This window comes from Mirounga angustirostris, unplaced genomic scaffold, assembly GCF_029215605.1.
Source record: "Mirounga angustirostris isolate CCGP_5_RB_7025 unplaced genomic scaffold, mMirAng1.0.hap1 SCAF_16, whole genome shotgun sequence".
NCBI lineage: Eukaryota > Metazoa > Chordata > Mammalia > Carnivora > Phocidae > Mirounga > Mirounga angustirostris.
In genome coordinates this window covers 36,472,419-36,496,296 of record NW_026991724.1, presented here as the reverse complement: position 1 = coordinate 36,496,296, position 23,878 = coordinate 36,472,419, and the positions used below count along the sequence as shown (strand labels likewise).

Here is a 23,878-nt window from a genome sequence, read left to right as displayed (position 1 = left end):
GAGATAAGCAAACTTTTTAAGATTTTAAGTAATCTCTACACCCAAAATGGGGTTCGAACTTACAACCCCAAGATCAAGAGTTGCATGCTCTTCTGAGCCAGCCCAGTGCCCCAAGCATATTTTTTTAATTGACAATATTTGGTACTATCAGAATATGGCAAACTGTCACTCCCACATACTGTGGACAGAGTATAAGCCAGTGCTCGTTTTCTTAGTGAACAGTCTGGCAATAGCTATCAAAATTTAAATCCACAACCATCAACCCAAAAAGTCTTCATCCAATAATTTTTTTTTAAGATTTTATTTATTTGTCAGAGAGAGATCACAGGCAGGGGGTGCAGCAGGCAGAGGGAGGAGCAGGCTCCCCACTGAGCAAGGAACCTGATGTGGGACTCGATCCCAGGACCCTGGGATCATGACCCGAGCTGAAGGCAGATGCTTAACTGACTGACCCACCCAGGTATCCCTTCATCTAATAATTTAACCACAGAAAATCTTAGAGATGTCACACGTGTTGCATTGCATCCTTTTTTCTGTCTATTTGTAATAATGAAAAACTGAAAACCTGAAAGTCCATCAACACAGGGGGAATATGTTAAGTTATGCCTCATCCGTCTCTGGCGAGACATCTATGTTTTTGCCTCCAAAGCAGCCCTTCCATCTGCTTCTAGAAACAGAACCTTTTCCTCTAGAAACTGCTCTTTCACCACCTAGGGAATGAGTCAATCACGAACTTCGACCCCTCATTATGTGACTCATTGAGAGCAGATGGCACCATCCCTCAGGTTTCTAGTGACTGGTCAAAGGACAAGCAGATACTGGCAGAACCAACCAGACATTAGAAGGTCTCTCTCCCTTCTGGGGCCATAAAAACAGGCTACTGATGGCCATTTTTGCCACCACATGGAAAAAGCCAACCTGAGGATGACGCCAACACCAGGAAAGGCAGAATTAAAGGATAGAACTACCCAACCATGCCCAAAATCAGCTCTAGTCTTCAGACCTCCTACTTCCAGCAACCAACCCTCATCAGCCTGAGTTGGGTTTCTATCACTTATAAATGAAAGAATTCTGACAATGGAGTTTAACACGATCAACAAAAAGAATGAGATGTATCTGTACATACAGACATAGATTTCTATAATGTGTTAGAACAGCAAAAGTAATTTTCAGAGCATTATATACTATGTTTTTATTGCTTTTAAAGGATATGTATTTTTCTATTAATAGTGAAAACTGGGAAAAGAGGAGAATGTTCACTTTAACACATATAAGACTTTAAAAATAGGGGCGCCTGGGTGCCTCAGTCAGTTAAGCATCTGCCTTCAGCTCGGGTCATGATCTCAGGGTCCTAGGATCGAGCCCTGTATTGGGCTCCCTGCTCAGAGGGGAGTCTGCTTCTCCCTCTCCCTCTGCAGCTCCCCCTGCTTGTGCTCTCTTGCCCTCTCTCTGTCAAATAAATAAAAATCTTTAAAAAAAAACTTAAAAATTTTGTACATATATGTAATTTTTTAAGTCATAGAATAAAATGTTTTAAAATTACATGCTAGGTATAAAATTTGCATCAAGGCCTAATCATCAGTTTCCATAGAAGCCTATGGAATTTTTTTCCTAGAAAGTAATAGAAATAAAAAGAGTAAACTGAATTACAAAGCAACATAAGTGGGATTACTCCTAGGTACTCATCAAAGTTCTATAGGTAAGTTTCCTCAACCTCCCTCCAAAGAGCCAAATCTGATAAGTGGGTATTTCTCCAACCTCCTACAACTAGAAATGGCAGAAGTCCTAGAAAAGTGGGATGGCCACACTTGAGAATAAATGACCTCTGCTGAATGAATGAAAATACATTCATTTACATATCTGTGGCATAAGAGAATAAGAAACCAAAGGAGATACTTCTAGAGAACCTCAAATACTCAAATCAAGGTACAGAATTTTGCTACCTGCCATAAATTCCAAGATTACACTAAGAGCAGACCACAAGGATAGGACATATGGTACTTCAATCAACATAATTCAGTCAACATTGAAGATAGTCCTTCTCCCATGTCAATGTTTTCATCTCAAATGTCAAATCCACAGCCTTCCAGAGCTCTCTCTCTACCCCTATACTAAGTCATCTAAAGTGTTCAACTCTTCACAAATGAGGCAAAATGTACTCTACATAACTTAAATAAGAATGCATTAGGGCCTACTCACTAATAACTTATCACATGAATAAAAATTAATATAAGTTTAGATTTAAACTTAGAAATGAAATCTAAAAACTATCATGTTTTAAAAAAGAATAAAGGTATTCATTTTACTTATCTTGTTACTTGTCATTCTCTTGACACTCCAGCAAGTTACAATATATGAAATCTAAACTCCAAGATAAAGTGGAAATTTGACTGGAAAACCAATTTGATTTTTTTAAAAAGCTGAATAAGTGATTTTTAAATCAGTATTTGGCTCAAGTTGATGCAGAATTAATTAGCATTACCTCTGCAACAGGATTTAAAAAGAGTAAAAGAAAAATGCCTTTCAATGGTCAAACAAAATATCCAACATAAATTCTTCCACATTTAGTAGCACTGAAAAATAAGAATAATGTATGCGAATTTAAGAAATAAACAACCACACTGAAGAAAAAATTTAATACTCCTTCTGAAACGCTAAAAAGATAAACAATTTTGTGTGCATTCCAAAGGGCCACATATGCTACACAGCACTATGGCCCATAACGCGTCTGGAAAAATATAACAACATTCAATTTATTATTTTATCATTTTAATTTTAATAAGCATATTAATGTCACATATACTTTTTAAAAATATAAATATTTTTAAAAGCTGTGTTTTACAATACAATATTCAAGAACACAGAGCTGATACATATTGTAAAAGTAATCACTGTGTGTAAGACATTTGAATTCGATCAGAATACTGTTATGGCGAAAGAAAAACACCTTCTTTTTAATCATTCATATTCAGCAACAGTGAAAATGCTCTATATACGCATTGGCTCTGAATAACACATCTCATATGTTTCAAACCTGCCATGCTATCTATTACTGTTTTGATGATTACATAGTTCAACACAAAAATGCATCCCACTCAGATTCTCAATAATAAGCCTGATTATGCAGATAACCTCCCAATCATAAAAGCTTTTATTTTAAGACAAGTATTATGCAAATGCAGCATGGAAATCAAACTTGCTGTAATTGGGAGAAAAAGACAAGTGTAAGAACCCTGCACATTTGACACCTATTGCATTTCTGCGCACTCATCTTGCATTCTCTGACTTTTTTCCTCATCTTTGAAGTGCTAGGTTAAAGTGTATTTACACTAGAAAGTTACTGATAGGCTTAATAATATGACAGAATGATGTGTTTGAGAAAGCAAGACTTTCTAGATAAGAAATCTTTAAATATTTTCTATATGCTTTTATGACCTTCCTTATACAGAGGGAATGTTTCACGTGCAACACCTGCAGATAGAAATAGATGTACATTTCACTCAAACCCAATCAAATTTATCTAATATAAAATCCAGACATGAAGTGAACTATGATAGCAGCAGTGATTCTTGGGACAGCATGTGCAAAATCCAATATTTTGCTATCTATTTACATCATGGTGGTCAGAAAAGAAATGTGCCAAAACTCCCTTTCCCATTCCACTTGAACTGGTTGCCCACAATTGAAACAAACATCTCCTGTGACATTAAGTTGTCATCAGCTTGTGTGATCCCCAGTTCACTCAACCTTTTCTTCTTCATCTGGCCCTTCTGTGTGGAGGCAGCAACTAGTTCATTTACAATTTCACAGTTGCCTTCAACCTGCTCAGAAAGGCTGGATCTTGCATAAAGCTCCATTTTGCCAGTTGCACACTGAATCAACTCTTCTAGATCCACCCTTTCCGCTGTGCCTGCCTCCTCACTTGTCAGAATTTTAAGTGCTCTATTTTCTGGAGAAACAAATTATAACAAAGTTAAATGTACAAAATAACCCAACAAAATATATTATATATATATATATATAATATATATATTTCTACATTCTATTAGAGCTTTCAAGTGTTTTCTGCCAAGGATTCCTGCTGTCATCCGACTGGATTCTACAAACTCTTTGCCATTAAGTATCTCAATGAAAAGCTGTCTTACTCTTTGTACCAAGGCTTTCTGACCCTCATACAGGATTACCAGTTTTGAATTCTTTTCTCTTATTATCCTAGAATGTCATTCACTCAACGGACCTTTTTTGGGTATTTACCTACTAAGCGTGGTGGTAAGGAGCTAGATGCACAGATTAATAAGACAGTGCCACTCTTCCTAAAAGAATTCCCACTCTAGCAGCTAATGCCAGCATTATGAGTGTTATAGAGGAGCAGAATTCTGGATGGTTCCTATGATGCCCAATCCCCGGTGTTACTTTCATGATTGTTAAATGGCAAAAGGATTTTCTGCATGTAATCAGCTGACTTTAAGAAGATAATTCAGGTTTCCCTAACCTAATCATATGGACTCTTTAAAAGCAGGGTTTTCTCTGGCTAGATGAAGAAGAGGAAAGCATGAAGAAATTCAAAACATGAGAAATTTGAAGGATGAGCAAAATTTGCCTTGAGGGAGGTTCTCTTAAGGAAGGTTGCTGAGACAGAGAGGTTATGGGGCAAGGACCTGACAGTGGCCTCTAGAAGCTGAGAACAATCCCCAGCCAATAGCAAAAAAATGGAGACCTCATTCCTACAGCCTCAAGGAAATGGATTCTGCCAATACGAATGAGCTCCGAAGCAGATGTTCCCCCCAGAGCTCTCAGATAAAAGCCCATTCACCTTAATTTCACCCTGTGAGACCCTAAGTACATAATGCAGCCAAGCCCACCTGAACTTCTGACCTACAGAACTGTGAGAAGAAAAAGACCTCAGAGAACTGGAGTGGGTCCTGAAGGCTGATGAGGACTACTTTCCTCACCCATGCCAATGCTTAATCCCTCGGACTGAGATTTCATAGTAATCTAGGTCATGGCTTGAAAGTCATGAATTAATGCTGAAATAAAGCAAACTAGATCTGGTTTTTATTTTTATTTATTTATTTTTAAAGATTTATTTGACAGAGAGAGACAGCAAGAGAGGGAACACAAGCAGGCGGGGGAGTGGGAGAGGGAGAAACAGGCTTCCCACTGAGCAGAGAGCCCGATGCGAAGCTCGATCCCAGGACCCTGTGATCACGACCTGAGCTGAAGGCAGACATTTAACAACTGAGCCACCCAGGTGCCCAATCTGATTTTTATTTTAAAAAATCACTAAATATAGCATACCTTCAATTTCATCTTGGACATTTTCCTGCAGGTCAGAGAAGATTGTAGGTTTCACCAAGACAACACCATAACCTTCATTATTATGTATGACATTATTCACCATGGATATTTTGGGAATGTCATAATGCTCATCTAAGAAGTCCTGTGACATTGAAAACAAATGTTTTAAGGAACTGTCATATTCAACACGGCCTGATTTTAAAAATCTTCTTTTTTCAGGCTATTCTAAAAATAAAGGAGAAAGCTATGCTTACTAATAAGTGGTAGCACAGTCTGAGTGACACAGCATTCCTCTGTCATTTCTGCAGATCTATAGACAGCAAAGTATTCTCACAAAAGACCCTCAATCACCAACTACTAATATCAAGAGCATTATTTTTTTTTTTTTAGATTTTATTTATTTGCGAGACAGAGAATGAGAGACAGAGAGCATGAGAGGGAGGAGAGTCAGAGGGAGAAGCAGACTCCCTGCTGAGCAGGGAGCCCGATGTGGGACTCGATCCTGGAACTCCAGGATCATGACCTGAGCCGAAGGCAGTCGCTTAACCAACTGAGCCACCCAGGCGCCCTATCAAGAGCATTATTAAGATGTATATACTGTTGGTGCTTTTCAAAACCAGAAAACAATAGAACTCAACATGGGAATTTAATGAAACATAACTATTTCTTAGATGAAACCATTCTAACTAACCTTTGGAAAGAGGGTGTTTTAGCAGGTGCACTTACCTTAATGAGTATCCCTTCCTTGCAGTGATGGATTTCATTGTCACTTAAGGTGCACTTACTCCCAGGATATATTTCTATACCAGCACCCTACAAGTTACATTTTAAGGTATCATAATCAGTTTTTTAAAGGCAGGACTACAAGAGAAGGTTTATTACAATCACTTCTTAAACCTTAACACAGTGCAAATATAAAGTGTTTTACAGAAAGTTTTATTAGATATTTCTAACCTACATTTCCATTTGCTCCATTTCCAGCAAGTTGTCTATCATTTATCACTTTCAAAACCATACACAGATACACACACAAAACACTGGCTAAGATTATCAACACCTGATTACTGTCCCACTCCCTTTCATTCTGGACAAGTCAGTTTTCTGATTCTGCCAAAGAAAAAGAACAAATTATTTGTTTTTGCACTTTTTTAAAATGAACATCCTCTCTGAGATAGTCAATTAGTTGGAGAACAGTATGAGTTTAGTAAATTTTTTTTTGCACTTATTTAAAATGAACATCCTCTCTGAGATAGTCAATTAGTTGGAGAACAGTATGAGTCTAGTAAAATATTGTAACATAAGGATAGAAAAAAGACCCGATATTTTTAAAAACACATCAGTTTTAAAACATCCCAATATAACTTAAAAATCACTTCTATGAGCTAAACAATTAATGGCCTCCACTACTACACACATGTTAAAATTAGCAGCCAATTCAAGTGTCTCATTTGTACAAAGTAACCAGAAAGATCCATGCATGCCCCAATTCTTTCATACTGTCCCTTGGGACCACAAGGTACCAATTAAGAAGTAATAGTAACAGTCATAATTTATTTCCTGAAGTTATACTAAGCACTTTGGGAAGTAAAAATAATTTACTCAAACCTCTATAGTTATTTAAGAAATCACTTTTTGGAATAATTTCATACACAATATCACACATGAAGAAGAGCTGCTATTAACCATTTATAACACACCTACTGCATGTATATTGAGTTGTTTCTCTAACAGTAATACATGCCATGAGAAAACATTTATTATTAATTCCCCCTTTGGGGATACGAGAACATATATGCCCACATGGCCCACCACACACCAGGGTAACTCTCTGTTAGGTAAAAGATCTGCTAAGTGGGCTTTCTTCCCCAGACTTGAGGCTGAAGAAGCTGGCAATCCATAAACACCAAACACAGACCAGAAAAGCCTCCTGAAAAGCCTGCTCTCTCTAGCCAAAGGACCAGGCAGCCCAGAGAGAAAACTTTCAGACAATTATAGCTCCCTTCCAGCCAAACACCAAAGATAGAAACAGTGGCCCATCCCCATGCATGCTGGCAAATGCCAAGAGAGAACAGAATTCCACCTTCTCAAGGCTGTTACCAGGCACCCCAACTCTCCCCATGGTGTGGTGTCAGAGAAGGCCAATCAAGAAGCCAGGATGTGCATACCCACCAGCCAATAACAAGGCCCTAGCAGCATCAGTGGAGACTACACACTCCCACCCGACAGTAACAAAGGGCCACTCCCCCTCCCCACTAGAGTGGTATCAGAGCAGGCCTGGTAGAAAGTCTGGACTTTCACCATTGCCCAGTGGTAACAAGGCCACTGCTGTGGGCCACAGTGTCAGTGGACACCATGTAAGAAACCAGAATTTCCAACCCCTCTCAGCAGTAACACCTCCCCCATTCAAACCGGGTATCAATGGAGGCTAAATGGGGAACCTGGACTTCTATGACCCTCCACCTGGCAGTAACAAGGCAGTGGCCTCCACCCCATCCCTCCCTGCAGTGGTGTCACTAAAACAGAAGATCCAGGCTCTCATAATACAGTACAAAATACCCAGGTTTTAGCTGAAAATCACTTGCCATACCAAGAGCAAGGAAGATGTCAAACTGAATAAGATGGTCAATAGATGCCAAAACCAAGATGTCCAGCGATGTTAGAATTAGCTGACAATCATTTTAAAGCAGCCATGTTAAAAATGTTTAATGAGCATTATGAACATACTTAAAACAAATGAAAAATGAAAGGCACATACAGAAATAGAAAGTCTCAGCGAAGAAACAGAAAATATAAAGGACCAAATGGAAATTTCAGAACTCAAAAATAACAAATAAAGAGCTCCATGGATGGGCTCACCAGCAGAAAGGAAAAGACAGAGCAAAGATTCAGCGAACTGGGAAGACAGAACAGAAATTACCCAATCTGAACAACAGAGAGAGCATGCACTGAAAAAGAAAAGTGAATAGAGCCTCAGGGATCTGTGGGACTATAACAAACTTATCAATATCAAGAATAAAATGAGACAGCAGCACTGACCCTGCAGACATCCAAAAATTAAAGGAACACTACAAACAACTCAAAACATGTAAACTTGACAACTTAGCAGAAGAGATGTCACCTGCCTCCCCAGGCTGGTGTGAGGCCTAAGAGGCTGGGTGGGAGGTGGTGCATATAACACCCGTAACACCAGAAGCCATGCTACCACTGCCAACAAACAGGAAAGCCCTTCACCACCACCCTGATGCCCACTCACAGGGGCTCTGTAACCTATGAGCATATCTGCTAACTCACCTCATACGAAATAGGTCATTTGAACAGCCCTATAACTACTAAGGATATTGAATTCATAATTTTAAAACTGCCAAAAAAGAAATCTCCAGGTTGAAACGGTTTCACTGGAAAAACCTACTAAACATTTAAAGAATTAATGCAAGCTAGTGAAGGGAACACTTCTAAATTTGTTTTATGAAGCTAATATCCTGATGCCAAAACTTGACAAAGACAGTGCAAATAAAGAAAACTTCAATATCCCTCATGAATACAGATGTAAAAACTCCTCACAACATATTAGCAAATATAATACAGCAATATATAAAAAAATATACACTATGACTAAATTGTGTTTATTCTAGGGATGCAAAACTGGTTCAAAATTTGAAAAAACAATGTAATCCACCATTTCTTTTGTCCAAAAAGAAAAATCATGTAATCATATGAAATGATGAAGAAAAAACATCTGACAAATGTCAACACACATTCATTATAAAAATTCTCACAATACAGGGTGCCTCAGATGGTTGGGCGTCTGCCTTCGGCTCAGGTCATGATCTCAGGGTCCTGGGATCGAGTCCCGCATCAGGCTCCCTGCTCCTTGGGAGCCTGCTTCTCCCTCTGCCTCTCTCTCTCTCTGTCTCTCATGAATAAATAAATTAAAAAAAAAAAAAATTCTCACAATACAAAAATAGAGAACTTCTTCAACTTGATAAAAAATATCTACAGGGCACCTCGGTGGCTCAGTCGGTTAAGTGTCTGCCTTTGGCTCAGGTCATGATCTCAGGGTCCTGTGATTGAGCCCCATGTCGAGCTCCCAGCTCAGCGGGGAGCCTGCTTCTCCCTCTCCCTCTGCTTTTCCCACGGATTGTGTTCTGTCTCTCTCTCTCTCTCAAATGAATAAATAAAATCTTAAAAAAAAAAAAGAATATCTACAAAAAGCCTACTTACCCTGTACTTAATGGTATAATACTGATACATTCTCCCTAATATCGAGAACAAGGTAAAGATGTCCACTCTGACCACTCTTATTCAACATAGTGCTAGAAGTTCTAGTCAGTGCCGTAAAGCAAAAAAAGGAAAAACACCATTCAGATCAGAAAGGAAGAAATAAAACTGTCCCTATTAGCAGATGACATGATTGTCTACATAGAAAATCCCAAGGAATCTACAACACTCCTAGAACTAAGAAAAGTCAGGAAGGTCACATGAGATAAGACAAAAGTCAATTGTGTTTCTATATAGTAGAAATGAACACATGGAATTGAAATTAAAAACATGAGATGACTTACAATCACCTAAAAAAATGAAATATTTACATACAAATCTAACAAAATACATACAAGACTTGTATACTGAAAATTATAGAAATGCTGACGAAAGAAATCAAAGATGTAAATAAATGGGAGAGACACAGTGTTCACAACATTGAAAGATTCAACATAAAAAAGATGTCCATCCTCCCCAAATTGATATACAGGTTTACTAGAATTCATATCACAATTTCAGCTAGATTTTTTGTAGATAGAGAACAATATTTTTCTAAAACTTTTATTGAAAGGCAAAGGAACTAGAATAGCTGAAGCAATTTTAGAAAAGACCAATAAAGTGGGAGGAATCATTCTATCAGATTTTAAGACTTTACAGGAGCAGGTTATGGTGGAGGGATAGCTACACAGATCAGTGGAACGGAACAGAGAACCCAGAAATGGGCCCACACAAATTTCCCAGATGATTTTTGACAAAGGTGCAAAACCAATCTCTTGGAAGAAGGACAGGCTTTTCAAGAGATGATGTGGTTACAATTGAACATTTATGGGCAAATAAATAAACCTTAACCTAAAACTCACATTAACACCAAAATTTACTCAAAAATAGATCATGATCTTAAGTGTAAAAGGTAAACTATAAAATTTTTAGAAAAAAAAAAAAAAGAGAAAATCTTTGCGATCTAAGGCTGGGCAAAGAGTTCTTACACTTAACACCAAAAGCACTGCCCATACAAGGAAAAATCGATAAATTATACTTCATCAAAATTTAAAGCTTTGCTCTATAAAAGCCTGTGTGAAGAAAATGAAAAGATAAGCTATAGACTAGCATAAAAATCTGCAGGGGCACCTAGGTGGCTCAGTCGGTTGAGCATCCAACTCTTTTTTTTTTTCTTTCTTTCTTTCTTTCTTTATTTATTTACTTGAGAGAGAGAGAGAAACAGCATGAGAGGGGATAGGGTCAGAGGGAGAAGCAGGCTCTCCGCCGAGCCGGGAGCCCGATGTGGGACTCGATCCCAGGACTCCGGGATCATGACCTGAGCTGAAGGCAGTCGCTTAACCAACTGAGCCACCCAGGCACCCGAGCATCCAACTCTTGATTTTGATTTGGGTCATGATTTCAGGGTCATGGGATCAAACCCCAGGTAGGGCTCTGAGCTGGACATGGTGCCATGGCTGGACTTGGGATTCTCTCTCTCCCTCTCTCTCTGCCCTTCCCTCCCCACCTGCTTGCAGACGTATGTGCACATTCTCTCTCTCTCTCAAAAAAAAAAAATCTGCAAAACAAATACCCACCAGAGGACTAGTATCTAGAATATAAAAAGAACTCTCAAAACTCTACAGTAAAAAAGAATAATCTAATTAGAAAATGGGCAGAAGTCACAAATAGACATTTCACTGAAGAGAAGGATGGCAAGTAAGCATATGAAAAAATGTTCCACATCACTAACCACTAGGTAAATGCAAATTAAAACCATACACCTATCAGAATGGCTAAAATTAAACAGTAAAAATACCAAATGCTGGTGAGGATATGGAGAAACTGTATCATTCAAACATCATTGATGGGAATGTAAAATGATAGAACTACCCTGGAAAAGTTTGACCATGTCTTTAAAAAGGGTATATAGTAGATGCAGCTACCATGTGACCTACAACCACACTCCTGGGCATTTACTCCAGAGAAATGAAAACTGTTCACATAGTAACCTGTGCACAAATGTTTGCTGCAGCTTGATTTACAATAGCCAAAACCTGGAAACAATCCAGATATCCTTCAACAGGTGAACAGTTAAACTGTGCAACAACCATATGCTGGAATACTATTCAGCAATAAAAAAGAACAAACACTTGGTACCTACAACTTGGATGAAGCTCCAGAAAACTGTGCTGAGTGAAAAAAACCAATCCCAGAAGGTTATGATGATTTACATTTACATAACATTCCTGAAATAGTGAAATAACAGAAATGGAGAAGAGAGTGATTTAAAAAGTCTGTAGGAGAAGCAAGTGGATGTCACTATCAAAAGGCAATATGCAGGATGCTTGGAATGATGGAAATACTCAACTTGACTGAGTGGATGCTATCCTGTTGTGCTATACAGTTTTGCAAGATGTTACAACTGGGGGAAACTAGTACAGAATACACATATAGGATCTCTGTATTACTTCTAACAACAACATATTATCTCAGCAATTCTCTCAAAACAAAAAGTCTAATTAAAAAACAAAAGCAACTGAGCTTCAATTGCTACAAAATCATTTACAAAGTTAAGAAATGTGAAGGGTCTAAATTTCTCAAAGTTACCACAGAGAAACTGAGATTTCTTATTTTTCTTCCTTATACAACTGAAATCTGCCTGACTTAGTACATAAACGTGTCTGACCTGCTTTGAAGAAAGAGAACAGGAGTCTGCATTTACATGTTGGTCCGACATTTTGTTTATGTATTTAGAACTTAAACCTAAGCTACTTCCCCAAAGGATAAGAGATTTTCCTACCTTGGCACCATATAAATCCGAGTTCTTCATTAACAATTCTGCTGATGTTCGCACTGTGACTCCTGTAGTTTCACACTGCAGCACACAGCTTTCCAATGTGGTCTTACCACGGTGAATTACTAGGATGAAAACATGCAGTCAAATGCTTTAAGTAATATGTGTTTCCAGTATTAGAAATGGTCTAGAGCTGACATTAGGTGGTCTAAATATTTCTCTAGCTACCATTTAAACTTTGTTACTGGAATTACAAATTCATAATATACAAAATAATGACTAAAATCTAAAAGCAGCATTCTTAAAAACAAATGAATTGATCTCAGAAATGCAAAATTAGGTTAAAAAGCACTTTTCATTACCAAAAAAGTATCAGAAAGTAACTTTCATGAGTATCTTGGAAGGGAGAAAAAAAGGAGACCCAATTTAAGAAAGGGGAATACAGATTCTAGAAAACCAATACCAGCACAATGTGAATAGAGCTGCATTGAGTCTAGGGCTAAGTCAAATACAAAGAACACAGACCACAATATTGGAATGTTTAAAAAAAAAAAAAAGTGATCACAAGGAAACCAATATTAAACTAACAAATTTTCAAGAATAGACTATTTTTTAGAGTAAGCTTCCTAAGTCATCATGTTATGTACATAAATAATCAGCCTTCCTTCCATATACTCAAAAGTGGTTTATTAAATTGCATCTTCCAGGAAAAGTAAAGTTTTCTTTTAAAACCTGAAACAAAATAATACAGGAAATATTCACATACTTACTCAAGATTCCTTCTACAGCATCATGCTGAATAAATTTTATTCCTGAGATTTTAATATCCACACCTGTACAATCCACAAAAGTATCTCCTTTGCCCCTCTTTTCTATCACAATATCATCTGGTAGACCATATCCTAAGGAAGAGAACAAGAGCATTTAAGATGGGTGAGGGGAAATGTCTAAACATAAAACTGCTACAATAGATTTCTCTATTTCAATGGCTCCAAATGATATGAGACCAGTCAACCGAGTTGCATTTAAATAAAATCTAATTATCTCCCCACATATCTTGTTTAATTTAAACCAGGGTATACAACTTTTAATAATAACAATTCCTCAATTTGCCACCATATCAGGAAGACTACCCTATCAACCAACTCAGACTAACTCAGCACTAAATTTGCTTATAAAACTGCTATATAAAAATAAATAACCCTAAATACAGCTGGTTCAAAAAGCTTTAAAGCATTTAACCCTTATAGGTTTTTTCCCAACTCTAAAATTCTATCATTCTAATATAAATTAGGTTTAAAAACCTAAGTATTTCTCAAGATTTTCTAATTTTAGTAGTCTCTTAGACTGACTTAGAATGTGACAAACTGACTTAAAACATTTTAATTATTGAAAAAATAGGTCTACTTTGTAAACCAATAAAAAAACATTGGATCTCTACAAATCCCAAACTAATAATACAGGCCAGACCTCTGAACAGGAGTACAAAAAACTGGAATATCAGAAAACTAGAGAAGTTGCCTGACTTTTATCATAAAACAAAGCACATAGACAAAGCTGTAAGAAATAACTCTCGTTGTCTAAGATGAGTCTTTGCTTGAGTAAATGAAAGCAGTCACTACATTAAAGGCAAAACCAGTGAAGTTGTACTCAAAGGACACAGACAAGCTTTCAGGGGCACTGAAGGAGAATGCAAGAGGACTCCATACTCGGGAATGCTGCCAGTGGTGGACTCTGGATGACTGGATTATAAGTATTTTTTTTCCCTGATTCTTTTTGTGTCTGCCTGTAGTTGGAACATTTTCTTTAATAACCATTGTTTTTTATCATCAAAAAAAAATTTAAAAATCAAATGTCGTATTGAGAGAAAAACAGATTACTGCATAAACAAGCTACATATTCTTATGTAGATAAAACCATCACTTAAGCGAATATATGTTCTAAACAAGAAAGAAAAACCCTACTACAAGTACTGTTAACACCCTACACACAGTGGTACTCAATTATATACCTCCTGTGATAAGTGTTAGCTATAGATCAGAAAAGATATCAGATAACCTTTAATCTTACTCATGAACAAGTACTCCATAAATTCACATTAGAGATACCATAGGATTTCTCAAATTCTCAGAAATGCCTTCTGTCAGTAAATCTAGTTATCTTTACACTTAACTATCAGAATTCTATATGGTTATTTATTATACTTTGGCAATTTCATTATTAATATCCTTACCAATCTAGGAAGAACTCTTATCCACCATACAATCTATAATATCAATGCTATTTTCACTAGGCCAAAAAGTAAAGTGTTTTTATTGCAGTGATTTATCCTGCAGATGTGTTATTTATACACACACATCTATTATATATCAAATATTGGAGAGGAGAAAGAACAAAAATTACATACATAAAACAAAAAAGGGGGTGAGGTGATGTACTAGTGAACAGCAGGAAATTAAACTCCCAGCCTTGCTTCCATTAAGAAGTTTTGACAAGATAAAGATAAAGAACATAGCTTAAGCAGTTTGTGAACAGCTGCACAAGTCCCAAAATGATAAACGATTTTTTGCATTACAAGCTTTATTGCTAACTTGAAGCTCTTTTGGTAAATAGTTGAACAGGTGCATCTAAATTTGACATGTTATAGAAATACACAGGACAAGATGAACAATTGTAAAGTAACCTAAATTTAGGAATCACTCTAAATGTACAATAAGATTATGACTGCTAAAAAGTTATTTTTAATAGAATCTTTCAACATAAATGTTCTCAAAAGTACACTTTGGTTACGATACGAAGTGTAGAATTTGACATTCAGCAAGCTTTTATTTATTTATTTTTTTCTCTAGAGAGAGAGAGTGCAAGAGCATGAGTTGGGTAAGGGCAGAGGGAGAGAGAGAGAAGCAGACTCCCCACAGAGCGTGAAGCCCATAGCTGGGTTTGATCCCAAGACCCTGAGATCATGACCTGAGCCAAAACCAAGAGTCAGACACTCAACTAACTGAGCCACCTTTAAAAGCCCCTCAGCAAGCTTTTAAATAATTAATAAGGATGCCTGGGTGGCTAAGTCTGTTTGGCATCTGCCTTCAGCTCAGGTCATGATCCCGGAGTTCTGGGATCGAGTCCCTGCTCAGTAGAGTCTGCTTCCCCCCTCTAACCCCCACCCCTTGATCGTGCTCTCTCTCATTCTCTCTCAAATAAATAAAATCTCTTAAAAAGAAAATTAAAAATAATTTAAAATAAAAAATAAAAAATTAATAAGATAAAAGATTTTTGGTCCACTTTCAAGTTGGACCTATACCCATGCAAAAATATGTTAAATTTAAAAACAAAAAACAAAAAAAACATGCATCAACATATTCATAACATATAAGAAATAAGAGTAAGCAAGAAATAAAAAATAAACTCTAAAAAAATATTGCTAGGAAAAATTTTTATTCTAGAAATGAGATTTCCTCTTCATAAACCACCTACAATCTAGAAATATACTTCTTCCTAATGGTCTTTTTTTCTCTATGTGCTTGTTTTCCCCAACACATACAAAGAATCATACCTCAAGTTGCTCAAACATGGAGTCAATCCCCCATACACTTTATTTTTTTTTTTTTTAAGATTTTATTTATTTGACAGAGAGAGCACAAGCAGAGGGAGAGAAAGGGAGAAGCAGGTTCCCTGCTGAGCAAGGAGCCCAATGTGGGACTCGATCCCAGGACCCTGGGATCATGACCTGGGCTGAAGGCAGCCGCTTAACTGACTGAGCCATCCAGGCGTCCCCCGATACACTTTAAATACTTTTAATATTTTAAGGCAACTCATTTGAGATCAAATGGATTAAATCATATTCTTGGAGCTTCAACAAGATCAGTGACTTACTGTCTTCTTAAGCGTATCATGCAAGAGAGTTTGGTTGCATGATATCCCAGACTCACCTTCCAACTCAATGGAATCAGCAATGGCGAATGTGCCATGTACCATGTAATGGCCAGGACAAACAATCACAGTGTCCCCTTCATAGCAGGCATTTATAGCAGACAACGGGTCACTATGGAACTAGAAAACAACAACAGATTGCAAATATATACCCCCCAAAATGGCAACCTACATATCACTCCAGGTCCCTCCTGCTTCACTTTATAAAGGGAGCCCAAACTGCATACTTAAGTATCTCCTCATGATCAACACATGCTTGGTAAGTCACTAATGCTGATGAAAGGCAGGGCTCTCACTACTACCCATTTCACAAATAAACAACTCTGGTAAGCTCCTGTAAACGCTTTGTAGGATTCAGGAAAACCGGAGTGAATTAGAAGAAAAAAAGCCACCTGAGGTAAAAACCTCCTTTTACCTGAATTTCTGTTTCCTCCTTACAAGGCTCCTGACAAAGCCTGTCCCTGAGCAGAGACCGCAGGAGACCAGTCATCATGGTGGAGGAGACTACATGCATGACCTTCTGACCATTTGGACGAATGCCCTTTGCTTGGATGTTCGAATTCTTCTGATAACCAAACACGTATCTTAGAGAAACCAACAGACCCATCAGTTCTTAGTAAGATAGCTGGTTAGAAAAGATGCCAACTAACTAAGAATAACAAAGACACACATACCTCAACAAAGGATTCTCAATGAGTTTTAGCTTTTGTTTCAACTGTTCAATCTCTGAATACAATTTTAACCCTTCAACCATGGAGATGTTTTCCTGCTCAGAATCAGAGCTACAATTTGACAAACTGCTTCTCAGATTTAAAAATGTCCTGTAACTCTCCTCACATTGGGACAACAGATTGCGGTAATCAACAATAAGTCCTGAAGGAACTCGGTCTTCAAGGATGTCATAATGCCTGAAAGTTTAAAAGCAAATTGAAATCCACTGCCTTTCTGACACATTTTCCTATCATTAAAACAACCCATTTAGTCCTCAAAGACCAGAAAGAAAAGCATTTTATCGTACATAACTCAGGTACATGGAAAGTCTTTCTGAATAGCACTCTATTATAAGTGGAAGCTATTGAAAGTTTTAAGAACCACTTCATTAAGGTCACTAACTTTTCTTGTTATGGGGAGTTGCTGGGTTTTGTCCTTAGATCCAAGCATTTGTGCTTTAGAAACACTGAAATTCACATTTTACCATTTGTAATCATTATTTAATAAAAAATTATGTTCTCATATATTAGATTCTTAATAAGCAGATGTCAGAGGGCAATCTGGGGGTGTGGGGTGGGGAGGAGGGACGTATCCCAATAGTTTCACAATGTTGAAGATTACCATATTTATAGGATCAAAAATTAAAAATGATTCAAGCATTGGCTTTAGTCCTTCCTCACATTTAAAGCACTACAGCACAAAATTATGCTGAATATTCTCTTAGGAAGATTATTACAGTATGTTTCAAAAACGTAAGTCTTTGAGATTCTCAGAAAAAAAATATAAAGCTGCCATTACTAAACTAGAGAGTGATTAAAACAAAATAACCTTGTATTGGACAACCTTATTGGCACTTAAAATTTATTATTAGTTTATATACCTTCTCAAACATATAGACAGAACCAAAAGTATTTCTAGATGCAATAAAATAATTTATGAATGTAGTACAATCACGTTAATGGATGTGAAATTAATGGATTTGAAAATAAACTGCAATTTTATTGTCATTACCTATAGTTTTAAAATAATTGCTTTATTTCTCAGTTAAAAGTGTATTGACTAGCTATGCCTGAGGCCAGAGTTTTTCAACCTTGGCTGCATATTAGAATCACTGGGGAGCTTTTAAAAATACAAATGCTCAGGTCCCCATTCAGACCAATTTGGTCTCTAGAAGTAGAGAGGTTTTTTTTAAAGTTCCTTGGGGATTCCAATGTGCAGTCAAGGTTGAAAACCATTGCCTTAGATGATGTTTTATCAACTTAGTCATGCTCTAAATAAGATAGGGGGAAAAACAAAACCGCATCCTAAACAAATTTACATGAAATTACAGTTAACATTCAAACAGTATTTAAAATAAATAAAAAATAATTTTTTTCCACTTTTCAAGGGAATGAATTAGGTGAAGCTTGAAAAGCATGGATTTTGTCTGCTTTCGTTAATCCATACTCATTTAAAGATATTGTAGAAATCCACTTTGCAAACAAACAATTGGGAACCAAACCACTGACTGCTTGATCAGGTCTATTAAGTTATGAAGATTAAGACTCAAATTTTAAAAGAAGTTTCTTAGCATTTCCAATATCATGCCAATCACCTTATTTCTTCTCATTAAAGTGATACTTTGTGGCCTGGAAGCAATGAACCAACATCCGTGTCTCAGACCCATAAGCTTTGAAGCACAGTGTTTTGAATTAAAAAGGAAGAACATTTACCTTACAGGACAAAATCAAGACAATATGGCTTGATTCCCTTTAAATCCTGCCTGTTGATAACACTACTCCTACCTTTGCCTAGGGACCTTCTATAGAGTCTGCCTACTTTTGATAACATTCCAGTTTCCCCAACAAGTACCGTAGTTTCTTCTCCATAACTGAAAGCAATTCCTCCCTTAGGCTTTCCCACCTGCCAGTGATGTACAAGGTATGTATGTAAATCATTTCTTGTTTTAACAGGTAAAGCAGTCAACTCAGAATACAGTCTTTTGCAAGATCAAATTTGCTAGATACATAATACTCACCTACCATTACATTTCACTTCAATCAAAACCAATCACTGCTTTCTAAGAGCAAGTGTACCAAAACTAGAAAATATGTAAGCTTATTGAAATCCTGGCATTTTATTGAATACACTATGGGAAAACAGGAAATGCACAATGGAAAAATTGGAAAGGCTAAATAGAAATCATACATAATTCTAAATCAGGTAGAACCATTAACCAGATTTTTCACATATTTTTTTACTTATTATTTACTACATAAACCAAGAGAAACTTACTAAATCTAATTGGGTTCCAAAAAATGTAAAGGGTAACTGCCTTATCTTATGTAACCAATCATCTTTCACAGAGGAAAAAAAATTTTTTTTGAGTGCAAGTTCTAATTTCTTATTGCAGCACTGCCTTTAAATTACCACTTATGAATAGAAGAAAAATTACCTGCTCTTTGAGTACCATCTAGTGGAAATCTGAATGAACATTTAACAAAACCACTGCAGAACAACTACTTGGGTTGCATGGTTAAGCTAGGTTTTTTATAACGTAAGCATTTTTCCCGATTAAAATATGACAAATTAGACTCCTAGGGCAAGATGGCAGAGGAGTAGGAGACCTGGATTCCGTCTCCTCTCAGGAATTCAGCTGGATAGGGATCAAACCATTCTGAACACCTACAAACTCAACAGGAGATCGAAAAAAAGAAGAGCAAAAACTCTCTCATCAGAAAAGCGACCACTTTCTGGAAGGTAGGACGTGCGGAGAAGTGAATCCGAGGCGATATTCGGGAGGATAGACGGCGGGGGAGGGGCCTCTGTCGGCCACTTCTGGCAAGTGATAGAGCCGCGGAGCACAAAATTGGAACTTTTAAAAGTCTGCTCCGCTGAGGGACGTCACTCTGGTGGCTAAGCGGGGGGTGGAACCCTCCGGGACAGTGTGGTCTCAGGACCCTCGGGGTCACAGAAAGACCAGGGCTGCCTGAGTGTGGCAGAGCTGCCAGGTAACGGAGCAGGGAAGCCGGTTGCAGAGGCGGAGCCCAGGCGCAGGCTCTCAGCTCGGGGTGGCCATAAACCGTGATCCGCGGCACAGTCGGGCCCCTGCTCCTCCAGCAGGGACCCAACAAACGGCAGATCCGGGGAGACTCACCTTCCTCCCCCGGGAGGAGCCGCGCGGGAGTGCACCGCAGGGATCTGCTGGGTTTGGAGACTCCACCCGGGGTCGGGGGCCAGAGATAGAGGCGCACGGTCGCAGGCCGGGTGAGCATGGAGTGCGGCCGGAGACCGGGGAGACGGGAGTGACTGACTGCTTTTCTCTGGGGGCTCACTGAGAAGCGGGGCCCAAGTTCTCAGCTCCTCTGGGGCGGAGATTGGGAGGCCGCCATTTTCACTCTCCGCCTCCAAAGCTCTACGGAAAGCTCCAGGGAGCAAAAGCACCTGAGAGCAAACCCGAGCAGATTACGTAGCCGGGAGGGGGCAAGGGCGGGGCAATTCCGCCTCCGGCAGAGACATTTGGAAACCACAGCAACAGGCCCGTCCCCAGAAGATCAGCAAGAACAGCCAGCCAAGACCAAGTTTACTGATCAATGAGAACGGCAGAACTCCAGCGCTAGGGGACTACTGCACATAGAATTCACGGCTTTTTTACCATGATTCTTTAGTCTTTTAAAGTTAATTTTTTTTAACTGTCTTTTTGTCTTTTTATTTCTTTTTGAATTTTTCTTTTTCCCTTTTTCAACCAACATCTTATCAATCCTTTTTTAAAAAAAAAATTTATTTTTCATTTTTAGAGTCATATTCTATCCCTTCATAGTAGTTACCCCTATTTTCGGCTTATATATATAAGTTGTTCTCTCTTTAAAATTTTGAGATAGTTTCTTCTAACAGATTAAAATATACCCTAAATCTCTACTATATGGTGTTTTCTATTCCCCTGCCTGATCACATCCTCTCCCTTTTTTTTTTCTTTTCTTTTTCTTTTTTCTTTTTTTAAATCCTCTTCTTTCTTTTTTCAAACAACTTCTTATCAATTCCTTTTATAAAATTTTTTATAATTTCCATTTTTACAGTCATATTCCATCCCTTCATCATATCAACCCTTATTTTTGTACATATATAAGTTTTTCTTTCTTTAAAATTTTGGGAGGCACTTTCTTCTAAAAGACCAAAATACACCCCAAATCTAGTGTGTGGCACTGATCTATATACCATATAGATCATATTTGATCACATTCTGGTTTTTTTTGTTGTTGTTGTTGTTGTTGTTGTTTTTTCTTTTTGTTTTTTATCTTTATCTTTTTCTTTTTTTTCTTTTTCTTTTTTCTCTCTTTCCGTTTCTTTTTCCACTGCTTCAGGTCTTTTCTGATTTGTTTAGAGTATATTTTCTGGGGACGTGGTTACTCTGCTAGCATTTTGTTCTCTCATTAATCTATTCTCCTCTGCACAAAATGACAAGACGGAAAAAATCACCTCAACAAAAAGAACAAGAGGTAGTACCGACTGCCAGGGACCTACTCGATACGGACATTAGTACGATGTCAGATCTAGAGTTCAGAATCATCACTTTAAAGATACTAGCTGGGCTTGAAAAAAATATGGAAGTTATTAGAGAAACCCTTTCTGGAGAAGTAAAAGAGCTAAAATCCAACCAAGTAGAAATCAAAAAGGCTATTAATGAGGTGCAATCAAAAATGGGGGCGCTAACTGCTAGAATAAATGAGGCAGAAGAGAGAATCAGTAATATAGAAGATGAAATGATGGAAAATAAAGAAGCTGAGAGAAAGAGAGATAAACAACTACTGGATCATGAGGGCAGAATTCGAGAGATAAGCGATACCATAAGACGAAACAACATTACAATAATTGGGATCCCAGAAGAAGAAGAAAGAGAGAGAGGGCCAGAAGGTATAATGAAGCAAATTATAGCAGAGAACTTCCCTAATTTGGGGAAAGAAACAGGCATGAAAATCCAGGAAGCACAGAGAACCCCTCTCAAAATCAATAAAAATAGGTCAACTCCCCAACATCTAATAGTAAAACTTATGAGTCTCATAGACAAAGAGAAAATCCTGAAAGCAGCTCGGGAGAAGAGATATGTAACCTACAAGGGTAGAAACATTAGATTGGCAACAGACTTATCCACAGAGACCTGGCAGGCCAGAAAGGACTGGCAGGATATATTCAGAGCACTAAATGAGAAAAATATGCAGCCAAGAATACTCTATCCAGCTAGGCTGTCATTGAAAATGGAAGGAGAGATAAAAATCCTCCAGGACAAACAAAAACTTTGCAAACACAAAACCAGCCCTACAGGAAATCTTGAAAGGGGTCCTCTAAGCAAAGAGAGACCCTAAAAGCAACATAGACCAGAAAGGAACACAGACAATATACGGTAACAGTCACCTTACAGGCAATACAGTGGCACTAAATTCCAATCTTTCAATAGTTACCCTGAATGTAAATGGGCTAAATGCCCCAATCAAAAGACACAGGCTAACAGACTGGATTAAAAAACAAGAGCCATCGATACGCTGTCTGCAAGAGACTCATTTTAGAACCAAAGACACCCCCAGATTGAAAGTGAGGGGGTGGAAAACCATTTACCATGCTAATGGACACCAAAAGAAAGCTGGGGTGGCAATCCTTATATCACACAAATTAGATTTTAAACCAAAGACTGTAATAAGAGATGAGGAAGGACACTATCTCCTGCTTAAAGGATTTATCCAACAAGAAGATCTACCAAGTGTAAATATCTATGCCCCTAACATGGGAGCAGCCAATTATATAAGCCAAGTAATAACAATAGCAAAGAAACACATCGACAACAATACAATAATAGTGGGGGACTTTAACACCCCCCTCACTGAAATGGACAGATCGTCTAAGCAAAAGATCAACAAGGAAATAAAGACTTTAAATGACACACTGGACCAAATGGACTTCACAGACCTATTCAGAACATTCCACCCCAAAGCAACGGAATACACATTCTTCTCTAGTGCCCATGGAACATTCTCCAGAATAGATCACATCCTAGGTCATAAATCAGGTCTCAACCGGTACCAAAAGATTGGGATCATTCCCTGCCTATTTCAGACCACAATGCTTTGAAACTAGAACTCAATCACAAGAGGAAAGTCGGAAAGAACTCAAATACATGGAGGCTAAAGAGCATCCTACTGAAGAATGAATGGGTCAACCAGGAAATTAAAGAAGAATTAAAAAAATACATGGAAACCCATGAAAATGAAAACACAACTGTTCAAAATCTTTGGGATGCAGCAAAGGCAGTCCTAAGAGGAAAGTATATAGCAATACAAGCCTTTCTCAAGAAACAAGAAAGGTCTCAAGTACACAACCTAACCCTACACCTAAAGGAGCTGGAGAAAGAACACCAAATAAAGCCTAAACCCAGCAGGAGAAGAGAAATCATAAAGATCAGAGCAGAAATCAATGAAATAGAAACTAAAAGAACAGTAGAACAGATCAACGAAACTAGGAGCTGGTTCTTTGAAAGAATTAACAAGATTGATAAACCCCTGGCCAGACTTATCAAAAAGAGAAGAGAAATGACCCAAATCAACAAAATCATGAATGAAAGAGGAGAGATCACACCAACACCAAAGAAATACAAACAATTATAAGAACATATTAGGAGCAACTCTATGCCAGCAAATTAGATAACCTGGAAGAGATGGATGCATTCCTAGAGATGTATAAACTACCAAAACTGAATCAGGATGAAATAGAAAACCTGAACAGACCTATAACCACTAAGGAAATTGAAGCAGTCATCAAAAATCTCCCAAAAAACAAAAGCCCAGGGCCAGATGGCTTCCCAGGGGAATTCTACCAAACATTTCAAGAAGAATGAATACCTATTCTTCTGAAACTGTTCCAAAAAATAGAAACGGAAGG

At 37.8% G+C, this 23,878-nt stretch overlaps 1 protein-coding gene across 1 annotated transcript in view; it reads right to left on the bottom strand.

Moving 5' to 3' along the window:
- Window positions 1-2,753: 2,753 nt before the first annotated feature.
- The window catches only part of SHCBP1 (SHC binding and spindle associated 1), a 36,227-nt gene continuing 15,102 nt past the window's right edge, over window positions 2,754-23,878 (bottom strand). Inside the window, exons 6-13 of the mRNA XM_045892130.3 lie at window positions 16,936-17,169; window positions 16,677-16,845; window positions 16,261-16,381; window positions 13,102-13,233; window positions 12,338-12,456; window positions 6,025-6,111; window positions 5,299-5,440; window positions 2,754-3,949 (exon numbers count right to left, since the gene is read on the bottom strand). Of these exons, the coding sequence (XP_045748086.2) occupies window positions 3,624-3,949; window positions 5,299-5,440; window positions 6,025-6,111; window positions 12,338-12,456; window positions 13,102-13,233; window positions 16,261-16,381; window positions 16,677-16,845; window positions 16,936-17,169 (1,330 nt within the window). The 3' untranslated portion in view covers window positions 2,754-3,623. The remainder of the gene's footprint in view (window positions 3,950-5,298; window positions 5,441-6,024; window positions 6,112-12,337; window positions 12,457-13,101; window positions 13,234-16,260; window positions 16,382-16,676; window positions 16,846-16,935; window positions 17,170-23,878) is intronic.